Source organism: Solanum tuberosum, unplaced genomic scaffold (assembly GCF_000226075.1).
Source record: "Solanum tuberosum cultivar DM 1-3 516 R44 unplaced genomic scaffold, SolTub_3.0 scf00226, whole genome shotgun sequence".
Classification (NCBI taxonomy): domain Eukaryota; kingdom Viridiplantae; phylum Streptophyta; class Magnoliopsida; order Solanales; family Solanaceae; genus Solanum; species Solanum tuberosum.
The window spans coordinates 338,432-354,661 of NW_006239155.1; the positions used below are offsets into that span (position 1 = coordinate 338,432).

The following is a 16,230-nucleotide window of genomic DNA, read 5'->3' on the forward strand; positions in this document are numbered from 1 at the left end:
CTTTTCGTTCAATTATTCCCCTTACTTTTTTGTTGGTTTTATCGATAAAAGTTAAATTGTTAATGACAACTAACTAGATATATTAGAATTTAGAAGTATTAATGGGGATTCAAAATAGTTGCCTTTATTTTTCTTTTCTGTATAATTCACTAATTAGATGAAGATATTCAATTTCTTATTTGAAAGATTAGATATATTAGAAGTATTAATATTAATGGGATTCACTATAGTTTCCTCTTTTTTTTTTCTTTTTTTTTTATGCATATACTGTTTTTCTTCTTCTCAATTATTACTTAAATCAAATCTTGAATAAAAGATGGTGTGACAATCCTTTATTTAGTGTCTTACAATTATAAACAAGAGAATAAAAATAAAATTTATTTGAAATATTTCCTTCGAGAGTTTGATGAAGAACTAATTGATTATCCATCTCAATTATCACACGAGTATTTCAAAAAGATGCTCTTCAACCAGCTAATTTATCAATGTTTATTATAGTGGAAATAAACATTCAAATTATGATTATATTTCACTATTAAGGTCATAGTAGAAAGTAAAAACCTTGCATATTTTTTGCGTGCATGGTGGAAATTGAATATTGGGCGTTATTTTAATGGTTAGTGTCGGGCAAATATTATATAAACCTTCCATGCATTGTTTTCATCTTATTTATGACATTTTATCCAAAAACTTTTCGAGCACTCTTAGAAACAACTGAACCATCGACTAATGAATGCTATTGAATTGAACAAGCTAATAACTCAAAAGCGTTTGATTTGTTTTTGAGCAAGAATCACAATTTTATTTTATCTTCATCGTGATATAATATAAGTCTTATATATAATATATCACAGGTTTAAGAAAATGTTATTAATTATCTGAATAATATTTTTATTAATTACACTTTCTTCTTGTTTTTTTTGTTTACAATTGGTAGGTTTGAGAAATGATTAATTAAACCATCCCAAGTTGTCTTAAATACAAACGGTCAATTCAAATTTAAGTTATATATTAAATTACTTTATTTTTTTACTGAAATGAAGCATTAATATATTATTCATAATTGTGGTCCAAGTTTGTCAAAATTTTCTGGTTTAATAATCTTTCCTACTAACAGTTAATAGTCAAAATATAATAATATTAAGATCTTTTGAGCTGCTAAGATAATTTTAAGTGAACAACCTACGTTTAAGTTTCACGCATCTAACTACTACTCCACTACACATTAATTTAACAAGTATATATCTCATTAGAATTGTTATTTTTTAATTATAAAAATCATCAATTTAATAAGCAATCCTTTTGTTTCATAATATTTCTTAACATTATTTTGCCATTGTTACTATTTGTTTTTTTCTCATGCTATGTATTTCTTATTCCATTACATTATTTCATTGTTGTTAGCGCTTTTATTTTCTTCTTCCCTTTTTCCCTTTGCTTTAAATTAATGCTTTATACATTATACTTTTTAAATTTTACTTGTGAAATTATTGAATATGCTATTATTGTTTCATGATATCTACTCATTAATATTAAATGATATTCAAGCACTATATATTGCAATTAATGTTGACTGTCTTCTTACTATTCTAAGTAATAAAAATAGTGACGCAGGAGAACTTTTTAATTGAGGTTTAATTTGTCCTTATGTGTACATTTGAATAAAGAAGTATATTGTCAAAACTACATTTAGTAATCAAATATTTTATTGAGTCAAATTTTCAAAAGAAGACAAAAAAAATTGTTCTATTAACTCTGAACACAAAGCAGCTCAATTTTGACGAAACTAGATCATTCAACCTCTCTCGTCTCAAGATAATATAAACTAATTTTAATTTGCCAAAATATATTAAAAACACACACACCTTTTTCGACTTTCTGTATATAAAAATAAAAGCGGCGCTGGAAAATAATTTCACATTCCATGCATATTGCATGGTCAACAACCTGAAATAATTGGAGTAATTCTAATCTATAAAATAACTAGTAAATAAATAAATTTTGAATTATATATTTAAATACAATACAAATGTAAATGTATTATACATAATTATTGTATATAATAAACATAATTAGTATATAAATTTTATATATTACTATTGTTGACACCTAATTTTGACCCTCCACGATAGAAATTAATTTTCGAGCTTCTCTAGTTTAAAAAACGATTTAGAAGAATTAATTTAAAAAAAAAATATATATATATATATATAGTTTGCAAGTTATTTTAAGATAGTGTTCTCACTTTTTATATCTTTAGATAATATATATGTTTTACATAATTATATATATAATTAGTATATTTTATGATTATTAAAAAATATCCTCAAAAAGATTTTGTTTTAATTAAATATTTGGTGCATTAGCTTAAGTTATGTAATAGCTATTATTTTAAATTATTTAGTTTACATTTGAGTTAATTATTTTATTTCGTTGAGATTAAGAAGCTTGTTGATTAATTAATATTAATTCATCCTATTTAGAATTTAGCCGAATTCATGAATATTCATCCGATTTTAGCTAAATTCTTAATTAGTTTGGCCGAATTCGCAATCCGTAAAGCCATTTCCTAATTCCAATCTAACTTACCTTCTTGGACCCTTTTGGACCAATTTTGGGCCTTTTCTCTAACTTTTTCAGCAGACCCAATCTTAATTCCAATCCAAGTAAAACGAGGGACAGTTGTTGACACCTAATTTTGACCCTCCACGATAGAAATTAATTTTCGAGCTTCTCTAGTTTAAAAAACGATTTAGAAGAATTAATTTAAAAAAAAAATATATATATATATATATAGTTTGCAAGTTATTTTAAGATAGTGTTCTCACTTTTTATAATCTTTAGATAATATATATGTTTTACATAATTATATATATAATTAGTATATTTTATGATTATTAAAAAATATCCTCAAAAAGATTTTGTTTTAATTAAATATTTGGTGCATTAGCTTAAGTTATGTAATAGCTATTATTTTAAATTATTTAGTTTACATTTGAGTTAATTATTTTATTTCGTTGAGATTAAGAAGCTTGTTGATTAATTAATATTAATTCATCCTATTTAGAATTTAGCCGAATTCATGAATATTCATCCGATTTTGGCTAAACTCTTAATTAATTTGGCCGAATTCGCAATCCGTGAAGCCATTTCCTAAATTCCAATCTAACTTACCTTCTTGGACCCTTTTGGACCAATTTTGGGCCTTTTCTCTAACTTTTTCAGCAGACCCAATCTTAATTCCCTGCCCAATTATTTTCTGCTAAAAAAGAAACCCATTCCCAGCCCAAACCCAATTCCTCTAACAAGACCAACAATCCTATACTAAAGAAAAAACAAAAACAGACGCAACAGCAACATTATACCAAAACAGTACATATCCCCTGTACAACGTCTTCAACTTCAGTTTCCCTCTCCACTGTGCGATTTCAGCAGTCCGTTTCCAGCCATCAAGCACGCATTTTCGTCCTTGCCAACGTGAGATCGCTCCACGTGGCATCTCAAGGACATTAGAGTCGACTTGAGGCGTCGATTCGGCCTTTCCCCTTTCGGAATAGGGCAAAAAAATTCAGAAAAAAGCATGCCTCCCTTCAATGGTGAAAGAAATTGATGGCATTTGAATTTCGAATGGACCCTTTCCTATCCGTTTTTTCATCCATTTCCCCCCCAATTTCTACCTTAGTTTCATTCTATAAAGGTTGCCCTTATTCACTGTTTTGAGGGAGGTTTTTTTTTGGGGCAGAAAATATTGGGAAAGGTTAGAAAGAGTGGAAGGATTTACAGAGAAAAGTAATTTAAAAGCTAAAAAGATTACTTCGAAATAGACCGAAAGATTTTTTCTTAGCTTTCCTTCTTTAGTCGTGGTTTGCTGAGGTTCACAGTAGTTCATCGAAATCTGGAAGCTCGCTCCGTTGGAGTTCGTCGTCCTAGTATCGCTGCCCGGAGGAAGGTAATATGTCTTTTCTCAATAGCGCTCTATTTCCGATATTGAAAATACGTAGTCACTGGCTATTTGCTTATTAAATGCTAGCTGGGTGGATTTCAGTATAATGAGTGGGTTCTTAGCTGATTTTGTAGTTCGGTTTTGCAGGCCTAGCTGAAATTTCCTTTCTTTTGTTGGTTTTGTATTGAATCGGCTGGTTATGATTTTTTATTCAAAGCATATTTTAAATAGCCGGCTGTTGTCGCGCATCTATTTTCTAATGGATATAAGAGTCTTAGTTGACAGCTTGTGTGATGGGTTCTTGTGGTATCTTCTTGTCTTTTTTTTTTACTTCAAGTTAAGCTAAGGTTTGAGCTATTTTCAAGCTCATTTGGTCCAACATTGGACATGCTGTACATTTTGCTTGTCACTGGCAGCAAATGCCGTCTTGAGTGCACTTAGCTCTTTGTGTTAGTGTAATCTTCTTTCATTTTGTTTCCTTCTAATCATGACAGCAAGTAGGGGTCGAATGTTAGTAAAACTTTACTTAGTATGTTATGGTGTCGGTTTGATTCATCAATTTATTGTCTTGTTTGCATAGTAATTCGGTTGGCTTTACTCTTAACAATTTAACGTTTGATTAATATCCGGATAGCATGAGTCGTGACATGTCAGCTGCTATGAATGTTTTGTTGGTTTTTACCCATATGTGTATAAGCATGACAAGTTGAGTAAAAATGTTTGCCGTATCTAGTTGTTTAAATATAATAATAGTCCTATTGAAAAAAGAAAGAAGGGTGATTTGGCCTACTACTGTCTCTTAATGGCACTTTGTCCTTTAGCATAATCAAAATAGCAATGTTAGGCTCTATTGGTAAAGTTAAAATTTGACTTTGGAATGAGGTGTTTTACTCAATAATTATGCAGCATGTTTCTTCTCGATTTTTGAATCATTGTGGGTTGTTGACTCGTGTATTAATCTGTTCTTATTTACCCCCCTTTTATATAGGCTCCTTAGATTCTATAGTTCATAGGGGTATGCATGCCACTGTTAAGTATTCTAGTGTTGTGCTTTTTATTTTTGTCATTTATTAAGTTAATTTAGCTTTGTCTCTTTTTTCTTTTTAGTCACTTGTTGTTTTTGGGTCCCAATAATTGAAATGGTTGTATTCTTGGTTTTCGGTTTTCTAGATAGCTTTTACTTCGATTTAATTGTATCTCATTTGTTCTATTTGGTTCGAATACTAATTCTTGCCTCTTTTCTTTTTCTTCGTTGCATGAATTGCCTCTTTTCGAGCCTTTGAAGGCTCCCTCTTCTTGCATTTCGGGGATTGGGCCTATAGGGTCCAATCCCATATTTTCTATCGAGTCATTAGGTCTGGAAAGTTGAAATAAGGCTGGAAATTGAAATTACGGGTTTCGAAAAAGTCGAAAGCAGGCTGTATACAGCAGTATACATGGCAAAAATACTGATATACAGGTTCAAAAAATGAAGTACAGGTCGCAGGGGTCAAGATAGGCCATATACCCTCGGTATACATCCCGATATACACAAAAAATGGATCGAAATATGCCTATATACATCGATATACCTTTGCTGTATACACAGTGATTGGGGAGCGAAAATGGGCTGAAAGAGGCCCAAAACGCAGCAATAGGCCCAAATTTGAATATTTTCTTTCCCTCTCTTACTTACTTTTATTGTATTGACTAACACCTTAATTATCCTATGGTTTAACTTAATTAAATTCCCGAAGATAGCCATTTCCTTTTAGGTATATATATATATATATATATATATATATCCAAATTGAAATATTTATACTTAGCTTTACTTTTATATTTCATCTTATCACATGTTATTCCCCTTTAGAAAATTTCTCTTTAGTTCACCCCCCACCCCTAGGATAAATAAAATGATAAAAGCACTAATAGTAATAAATAAGTTAGTTAAAATAAATGAGTCTTTTTACTTGATTAAAAAAAAATTTAAAAAAAGGGGGGTTAAAATACATAAGTTCTTTTACTTAGTTAAAGTTTCAAAAAAAATTAGTTAGAATAAATGAGTTTTTTTTACTTGGTTAAAATCTCAATAAAATTAGTTAAAATAAATGAATTCTTTTACTTGGTTAAAATTTTAAAATTAGTCAAAAGCATTTTGGTCAAATCGTTGGTCAACCGCGAGTTAGCGGGCATTCCGAGGGCCTAACACCTTCTCGGAATGTACATTTGAACTCGAACCCTTTTTCAATTGATTTTATCTGTTTAAGTCTTTTGAAAAATCTTGTATTTTTTCTTGATTTTTTACTAAAAATTAAGTGGCGACTCTGTTCTTTTGGAAATTCGATTTCTCTTAAACCATAAGTTTAATCGATTTTTTGAAACTCAGTCATTTTCCTTATACATATCAAATCGTCGGTCAACCGCGAGTTAGCGGGCATTCCGAGGGCCTAACACCTTCTCGGAATGTACATTTGAACTCGAACCCTTTTTCAATTGATTTTATCTGTTTAAGTCTTTTGAAAAATCTTGTATTTTTTCTTGATTTTTTACTAAAAATTAAGTGGCGACTCTGTTCTTTTGGAAATTCGATTTCTCTTAAACCATAAGTTTAATCGATTTTTTGAAACTCAGTCATTTTCCTTATACATATATTTTAAAATAAAACAACTATCATATTAATAAATGAATTAAACTGAACTTTACATATATCGATAGTTTCCGAAAATAAATTACTGCATTATAATAATTTGTTAGTCAAACTATGGGGAACACAAAAGGTGAGAAATCGTTACAGTAAATTCATTTCAAGATCGGTATGAATATGACTTTTTTCTCTTTGATTAACGTTTTCTTATTAGGTTGAATTTAATTTGCAGCATAAAATAAAAAATAAATAATACGTAATAGATTTCAAAAGCAATACAAGGAACCAGCTTCTCATCTTTCAATTAATCTTTATATCAACTTTGCATCATCGTATTAATCTTATCTTCACCTAATTAAATTTCAACAATATATGTATATGTATGATCAAAGTCAAAATAGTGAACATAATCATAACAACTATCATATATAGCAGAGTTAACTGGTTATTAAATTTTATCTGTAATAAATAAGTTTACTAAATTATTTCTTATTAAACTGACTTAATTTCACTCATTATATATAGTAAAATACTTTTTCTCTATTCATTTTTACTTATCTAGTATTTCAAAAATAATTTTTTTCTTTTACTTTTTTTTTAAGATATCAATGGTATTATAAAAAATATTTATATTAATCATTATATTTTAAGAAACCCGTGAAGTCCAAAATAATTAATAAAAATGAACGAAGAGAGTAGTAAAACTACATTTGTCGTCATATTAACTTTACTCACTAAAAATACCGCCTTGATGAGTACGTTTAGTGTTAAAGTATATGAAAGTAATGAACAAATATTATATGATCATATTATTACCGTGAATTTACTTGAGCCGAAGGTTTAGTGAAAATAACTTTTTTATTTTCATAAAATTTGCATACATTTTAATCATATCTATCTCAAATCTCATTTGTGAAATTACTACAAATTTGTTATTATTATTGTACTACTATACTCTAAAATCTAATTATTTTACTGTTATAGACTTATAGTGGTAAAATTCAGTTACTCTAATATGGCACGAATAATTTTATAAGTTCATTATTATATTGAATAAATTTAATATAAGTTGGTCAAAGTAATTAAGACATTGAGAGTGGTTGGATTTCCCAGACATCATGCTTAGATCCCTCATGCATTCTCTTAGTATTAATATATTATGTAATTACTTACAAAAAAAAATCAATTTCGTAATGTTAGATCACCCCATGCGTTGTCTTGTACAAGTGGGGAGTTGAATAAAAAAAATAAACGCTAGTTTCTTCATTGTTAATTAGTGTTTCATTCATGAAATCTTCAACATTTTTTTTATAACAAAAACCCAAATAGTCAAGCTTCATGAATTAGACAACGAAAGAAGGAATTCACTAAATATACAAAGAGGTACAATTTTGAACCAAATTTGAGAAAAGTTTGTTTGACTTTTGGTTATGAGTCCAAGTCAAGGCATCATTTCCTGTGAAAGAAAATAAGATAAATAAAATAAAAATTGACGTGGCTTGAAAAGGTTGATATTATCACTATTCACCATTACATGTTATTCACGATTATCATTCACCACCATCATTAAATATAAGTGCTATCATTCAACTATTAACTGGCACCGCTAATTTCACCATCATATGCTAACGGCCTAACGCTATCCTTATTGACATTTATTTTCTTAAAAATATTTTATTGATATAATATTAACCTAATTTCATGTTTTATTAAAAAATTTATGTATTAATTTTTAATCAAAGATAAATTTACACATCAAAAGATTCAAAAAGAAATAGTTTTAATTATTTAATGTTCATATTTTATTATAACATCTTAATAATTGAATGTGTATTCAAATAAAATATTTAAATTTTAATCCACATTCTAATATTATCCAGGGAAGATTTAAAAAGGGCCAAAGGGGTGTTAATTGTTATGTGATACTAATTGATTCAAAAAATTTACGTAGGTCTATACGATTAAAAAGGGAAAAGCAGATAAAAAGGATATATAAATAAAGTAAATAGATACATCTTAGACAAAAGATTTACGTACCTCATTTGGTTAGGCTTTGAAATTCTATATACTAGGTTGTGTCCAGACCTATATATAACATTATTTTGATAAAAAAAAATTGTTTTTTTTCTACTTTGACCTTCTTCTTTTTTATGAAATTCAATGAATAAAAATTGTTTAGTGATTATTTGGTGCTTTGTATAAAAAAGTGTTTCGTACTATTATTTTTAATGAGATTATTTTCATGAATATATTTCAAAAAAAGAAAACTCAATCGAGAAAAAGTTTTAATTATTTTAGAGAAGATATATTTCTATGCCACTAAATTTTATAACATATATTCAAATTTAAATATCTTAATTTTAATAAAAATAAATTAGAACTAGTATAATATGTCTGAAGTGTATCAAATATAATAGGTATTTCCAATTCACCAAAATCCATCTTATTATTCTCTTTTACTAACTTTTGAGTTTTGATAATTAATTTCATATGCGCAAACACTTCGTGGCCAGCTAGAAAATTTGGGACAAATAGGCTATCTTTCTCCCTTTCATTTTATTATTTTTAGAGGATCAGAATATTTGACAGCTACATTTCAGATATTATGTTAATTTTTTATTAATAAAACTGGAAATAAAAAATCGAGTTGGATTATAGAATTAATATTACTTCGACACAATGAGTGCATGCTTTCTAGTAACTCAATTAATATTAAATTGAGTACATTTGATACGTGAAAATGATTGAATTATTTGTACAAGTAGATGAAATATGCCCAGGGTCCAGTCCTACGTGAAAGCAACAGCTAGATTTATAATGTTATTTTATATTAGTATTATACATATATATCTTTGTTAGATTCTTATATTAGTTAGGGAAGAAAAGGGTAAAAAAATTATCTGTACCTGACATTTAATTAACACAAAAACAAGAAATGAAAGAGCAAGATTTCTTGAATTAATTCTATAATTTTATTTAAAAATTTATTTAATATGTAGAAATTATCTATATATTTTTCTTAGAGCATGTTTGGCATTGCTATTGGGAGGCCAAAGCCATTTATTTTGAGAAAAATAAATGTTTGGCAAATCAGTAAAACTGTTATTAAGTAGAAGCAAAAAATTAATTTTTTCCAAGACTAAAGTATTCCTTATATACATATTTATCAATATATCTCTTACTAATTAATTAGTAAGAGATATATTGATAAATATGTATATAAGGAATACTTTAGTCTTGGAAAAAATTAATTTTTTCCAAGACTAAAGTATTCCTTATATACATAATTTATCAATATATCTCTTATTAATTAATTGGTATATCACATAAGTTTAGTTAAGTTTCATTTAAGAATTTTACTTTTTATTTTTTTACGTTTATATGTTATTATTTTATATTTTAAATATTACTTTACGTATTATTTTGCAAAAGTAGAAAGAAAAAAAAAGTAACAACAATATTTTTGCAAGATTAGGAAAAAGAAAAGAAAGTAACAATTAAAGATTTCCAAACTCCCCAAAAAAGGTATAATATTGATTGGAAATTTAAATATGTACATTTTAATTTACTAAAAATAAAATTTGATTAATTTTTTTATAATAAATATTTAAAATAGTTTGTCTTTGTAAATAATTTTAATATTAAAAGTACATTGATACTTGTTCTTTTTCATAATTTTACTCTCAGATAAAAATAATAATTAGTCAAAAAAAATTTGTTTATTAAACATACTTTTCAAATGAATTAGCCAACACATAAATTATTATTTTTTAAAAAAAAAAACACTTTTCCAAAATACTATTGTAAAAAAAAAAAACTTTGAAGAATAAGTAATTTTAAGGGATAAGGGTCTGAAAAATACTCCAATTTTGGTCGAATTTGTTGTTGTGATACTAAACTTTCATGAGGACCTATTACCTCCCTAAACTATTTAATACCGTATTTTAAACATATATATTTTGCCCACGTGGACATACAAAATAATGCAAAATTATAAATAGTAATGTGTCCACGTGGGGCTACATTTATACCTTTTAAAATACACTATTAAAATATTTAGGGGGGTAAAAATACGGTATTAAATAGTCTAGGGAGGTAATAGGTCCTTATGAAAGTTTAGTATCGCAACAGCAAATCCGACCAAAGTTGAGGTATTTTTCAGACCATTATCCCTAATTTTAAGTAGCAATACTAAACAAGCTCTTAATCCTGTCCTTCAGTATATATTTTGCAGCATCTCAAATATGGATGATATAAAAAGGAAAATCAGAAGAAAAAAATATTAGCCATTTTCTTTGTTTCTCCTTTTATACTTTTAATAATATTTCATATTTACATGCATACCACGTTTCTTAAAAATTATATTCACACTCGACACCTACAACAGCCATTGACATTTAGTTTCTTAAAAGGAATAATACATATATTGGACTCTAAACTTGGCTTCAAATTTCAACTTTGACCTCCAACTTTCATAGTGCACAAATAGGCACTTTAACTATCCAACCTTTTAATAAATAAACACGCGATTTTTGGAGGCAAAGAGCATGAAATGCAAACGCTTCCACGTGTATTAGTGAGCCAATCAGTGGCTGCCAACTAATTAAATACTTTACACGTCCATTTTAGAACTAAAAAAATTAAAATTATTTTTAATTAATATACAAGGGTTATAGCTCTTTTTACACAATGATAAAAAAAAATTAGAAGCCATTTGCACTAAATATGAGCACAAATCGTTTTAAAAGAGAGGAAAAATTTTTGATTTGAAAGAGGAGGAAAGAGAAATGAGATTTTGATTTGGAAATATAAAGATATATATAAAAGGGATTGATTAAGGGTAGATTTGTCATTTCAGCATTTTTTTACTATTGTGGGCCTCAAAAATTACTCCTAACTTGCGCAAAATATGTGCACATCACGCGTTTTGCCAGGTAGAACACGCGTGTTTATTTATTAAAAGGTTGGATAGTTAAAGTATATACTCACCCATCTTGCCAAAAAAAAAAAAACTTCATTATAATTTTTTTTCGCAATAACAAAAAATTAATTAAATGTCACTTGCTTTTTGCAGTGAACAACAAATAATGCAAAAAAGAGGGGAAAATTGTTGAAAAAATTTAGAAAGAGGGTTTAATTGTCCTTTCAATGTTTTTTTACGGTTGGGCCCCTTCGATTTTTTACATCTGACGCGCCTAATTTGAGTGTATTTCACGCAGTTTGCCAGGTAGGATCCGAGTGTTTTTGTTTAAGTTTTGGATAGTTAAAGTGCCTATTTGTACACTCACAAAGTTAAAGGTCAAAGTTATAATTTGAATTATATTATCCCAAAAGGAATGAGTAATAATTTTAATATCTTTATAATTAATATATTTAAAATAAATAATAGTTTAAATTAATTTTCTATTATATATTTGCATGCATACCACGCTAGGAGGAGCTAAGCCGCATACCACGGTGGGAAGTTAGGCAAGGTGTGTACATGGTATCTTAATAAAGAGTTATGACAAGATATTCCTTTTCTTTATATTATAACATAATTCAAATTAGAATACGATATGCTAACTTTCATCTTAGAACAATTTAATGATTTAATTTGAACATTGAAAGAAATTTAAAAAGATTTAGTTAATATGAAATAAAGAGAGTATAATATGTACTTTTTTTTTATTAACTTTAACTCCGTCAAATTATGCTTAATTAAGTATATTTCTTAATTATAAAAGTGCTGTTATTTTCAACTTGTGTGGAACTTACTTTTCACCAAATATTTTTTACCTCCTACCAACACATATACTAATTATATTTTTATAATCTTAATATATTACTTAATCATAATTTCATGTAAATGTAGTTGAATATTTTAATTACAATATCTCCTCTCCTTTTCAATAAAAAAGACAACTAAAAGACACGTATGATATATTCAACATTTAAAGTTGATTTTTTGGGTCAACTTTTAAAGTTCAAAATAAAAAAATAAAAAAATGTAGTCTATAGTAAAAATAGAGAGGATTTGGAGGCGCGGTAGGACCAGGGCAGCCAATTTCTTCTTCCCGATCTCGATCTCTCTTATATTATGGAAGTATTATTTTTATTGTTTTCTTGGTCGATCCGTCTAGTTTATATATTTAATTGATTTTTTTATTATTTATCAGTCTTTTTACAATTTTTCTTTTTTTTATAATTCGTAAATTCAAACTTCCTAGATAACATAGCTAAAATTACAAAATATTAAAATTAAAATCAAAATTAGACAAACAAATTAAAAATGAATAGAATAACATTTTTTGTTTTCCAAGAGTTAAATGGATAAATATTTAAAGTTAAATTGAATTAAATCAATTCAGTATAATAAAAATAAAAATTTTACATTTAAATTTTTTTTTAAAAATATATATTTTAAAATATCGATCAAAGTTCACATAATCTGACATAATGCAACGTATGTTATAATAAGCCTTATGTTCTCTCCAATCCTCTATATAAACATACGTTTCGCTTTAAATCTAAATCACAACTAACAAACTTCCTCAAAAATTGCATTGCCTTTCCTTTTAATTTCGCACATTCATTTGTTGTTTTACGATACTCAGAAATTTTCTCTCTGCCCTATTTTCTTCCTCCAAAGATCTAATACTAAGGTTTAATTAATTTTTTCCTGCAAAAATGATTCGAGGAGCCGCATGTTTTCGCAAATTATTTCAATCTTCAGCTGTATCTTCAAAGGTTTGTCATCGTCTATAAATCTCGAAAACATTTTTCAAAAAATATTTTATGAATCAGAAAGAACAATAGAATAAATTGTTACATCTCCTCGCCTCTGCTCACTATTGAATTTTCTTTTTTAGTGAAAATAATTTTGATTTGTTTTTAATTTTTATTTTTACTGGATTTTGCAGGTTGCAGCAAAGTGTTATACGGCTCAGGCGGCTGTACAGCCTGCTATTTACAGGTAAATTATAGTTGAAATAATTGCGTCAACAACTCAATATCATTTAAAATGCTATTTGAAAAAAACAATTGATTAGTCAATCAACTGAATTATTGTTTAATTTGATGATTTCAGTAGCGATGAGGAGTCTGCTGATATCGACTGGGACAATCTTGGATTCAATTTAATGCAAACTGATTATATGTACATGACTAAATGCTCTGATGATGGAGTATTTAGAAAAGGTCAACTTAATCGTTATGGCAATATCAATTTGAGCCCATCTGCTGGAGTGTTGAACTATGGACAGGTAACCAAAAAAAATAAAAATTGGGCGAAAATCTATCATATATAAAAAAAAAGCATACGAAAAATATTTAACGATTTTTTTTTGTTTAAACAGGGGTTGTTTGAAGGTACAAAAGCGTATAGAAGAGATGATGGACGAGTATTTCTATTTCGTCCTGAACAGAATGCGATCAGAATGCAAATTGGTGCGGAGAGAATGTGCATGCCATCTCCTACAACTGATCAATTTGTCAATGCTGTTAAGCAAACGGCTCTTGCTAACAAACGTTGGGTAATTAATTATTTTTCGATTAATCGCCTCAGTCTCAAACAAGTTATCTAATATGATGGTGTTTAATTGAGGGATTGTTATTAAATATGCAGATTCCACCTTCTGGAAAAGGGTCACTTTACATTAGACCTCTTTTAATAGGCACTGGTCCTATTTTGGGTTTGTCTCCAGCACCTGAGTATACTTTCCTTGTTTATGCCTGCCCTGTTGGTAATTATTTCAAGGTTAGTTCCTCATTTAAATTCAATAAATATTGGAGGCTTTTTACTCTCCTATGTATTAATTAATAATGTATTCATGCAATTGCAATTACAGCAAGGAACAGCGCCATTGAACTTGTACGTTGAAGAAGACGTACATCGTGCCTCACGTGGTGGAGCTGGCGGAGTCAAAAGCATTACTAACTATGCTCCGGTAATTAAATAAATAAATACTTGCTAATTATAATAAATGGTTTATTAAAAATCTTGGTGCGAATAATTAGGTACTGAATTTTTTTTTAATGTAGGTTTTAAAAGCTATGAAGAATGCAAAGGCAAATGGATATTCAGATGTACTATATCTTGATGCAGTAAATAAGAAATATATTGAAGAAGTGTCTTCTTGTAATATTTTCCTTGTAAAAGGAAATGTACTTTCAACTCCAATTGCCAAAGGAACTATTCTTGAAGGAATAACAAGAAAAAGCATCATGGACATTGCACATGATCTTGGATATACGGTAATAAAAAAAAACAATTTCATTATAACGTTAACATATACATAACTGTTTATTTATAAAATCAGATGCAACGCTTAAAAAAGTACTTTTCAACACATTTTAATTATATATTTTGTTTCCAACTCAATACAGGTTGAAGAACGTTTAATTGAAGCTGATGAATTAATTAGTGCTGATGAAGTATTTTGTACGGGAACTGCAGTTGGTGTTGCTCCTGTTGGAAGTATCACATACAAAGGACAAAGGTAAATTCAAATATTTTAAGAAAATAAATGCATTTGGTCAATATACAAATTTAATTAGTCAACGATGAAAATCTTTTGGAATATTTTAATCAATTATAAAAATATATTTAATGTTACTTAATAGCCACTTCTTTTGCACTCCTTCTAAATAATTTATTGTGTCAACTGTCAAGTATTTAATGGTTGTATTTAATTATTTTTGGTGCAGGATTGAGTATAAAATAAGCTCAGATCTATCTTGCAAGCAGTTTTATTCCAGATTAGTAGGGATACAAAGAGGTGTTATCAAGGATGAAAGGGATTGGATCGTGGAGATTGAATGAGTTTAATGTTTCTTAACATTTTTGATTATATTAATGCGTGCTGAGCAATACAGTATTATCTTTTACTAGTAATCATTAATGATATAAGATTTTGCAGAGGTAGTAGGGTTGTGCATTCGGTTTATTCTTTTATTAGTAATCATTGATGATATAAGATTTTGCAAGCTCTTCTAATCAGAGTGTACATTCGGTTTTTTGGTTTGATTTGGTACTATTTGATTTGAGGTTTTTGGTCTTTGATTTTGAAGAAGTGTAACCCAATCCGAACCAGAATAATAATATTCAATTTCTTTAATATACTTTCTAATATAAATCACAAATAAAACGTAAAACACAATACTTAAAAGTATATTAATTATAGAAGTTTAAACATAAAAAACAAACTAAATCATAATAAAAGACAATAACTAAAAAGGGACAAAAATGGTTAGTTGACTCCAAATCGTGTACACCCTTGTTGACACCCAATTTTGACCCTCCACAATATAAATTAATCATTTCGAGCTTCTTCAATTTCAAACGATTTAAAATAATTAGCTCTATAAAAATTTCAAAAATAAGTAAAATAAATATAGTTTGCAAGTTATTTTAAATAGTCTCGTCACTTTTTATAATTTTTAAATAATATATATGTTTTATATAATTATATATAATTAGTATAGTTTATGATTATTCAAAAATCATCTCAAAAGATTTATATTATTTTAGTGATGGTTATGTATTTTGTAATTAACGAGTTTCATGAAATTCAAAATACTTTCAAGTCATTTTTAAAGTAATTTTGTCATTTTAATAATTTTAAATAATAAATATGTATATTCTTGCAATCACGTTATTTTATAAATATTTGAAAATCAT

General features: G+C 27.7%; 1 protein-coding gene across 1 annotated transcript; it reads left to right on the forward strand.

Annotated features, from left to right (window-relative positions):
• Positions 1–13,099: 13,099 nt before the first annotated feature.
• LOC102602757 (branched-chain-amino-acid aminotransferase 2, chloroplastic-like) lies at positions 13,100–15,542 on the forward strand. Its single transcript, XM_006356753.2, has 9 exons — positions 13,100–13,298; positions 13,472–13,524; positions 13,639–13,813; positions 13,907–14,083; positions 14,176–14,307; positions 14,399–14,497; positions 14,592–14,804; positions 14,937–15,049; positions 15,258–15,542. The coding sequence occupies exons 1-9, from the start codon at positions 13,239–13,241 to the stop codon at positions 15,370–15,372; spliced, it is 1,137 nt and encodes a 378-aa protein (XP_006356815.1). The 5' UTR covers positions 13,100–13,238; the 3' UTR covers positions 15,373–15,542.
• Positions 15,543–16,230: the final 688 nt, after the last annotated feature.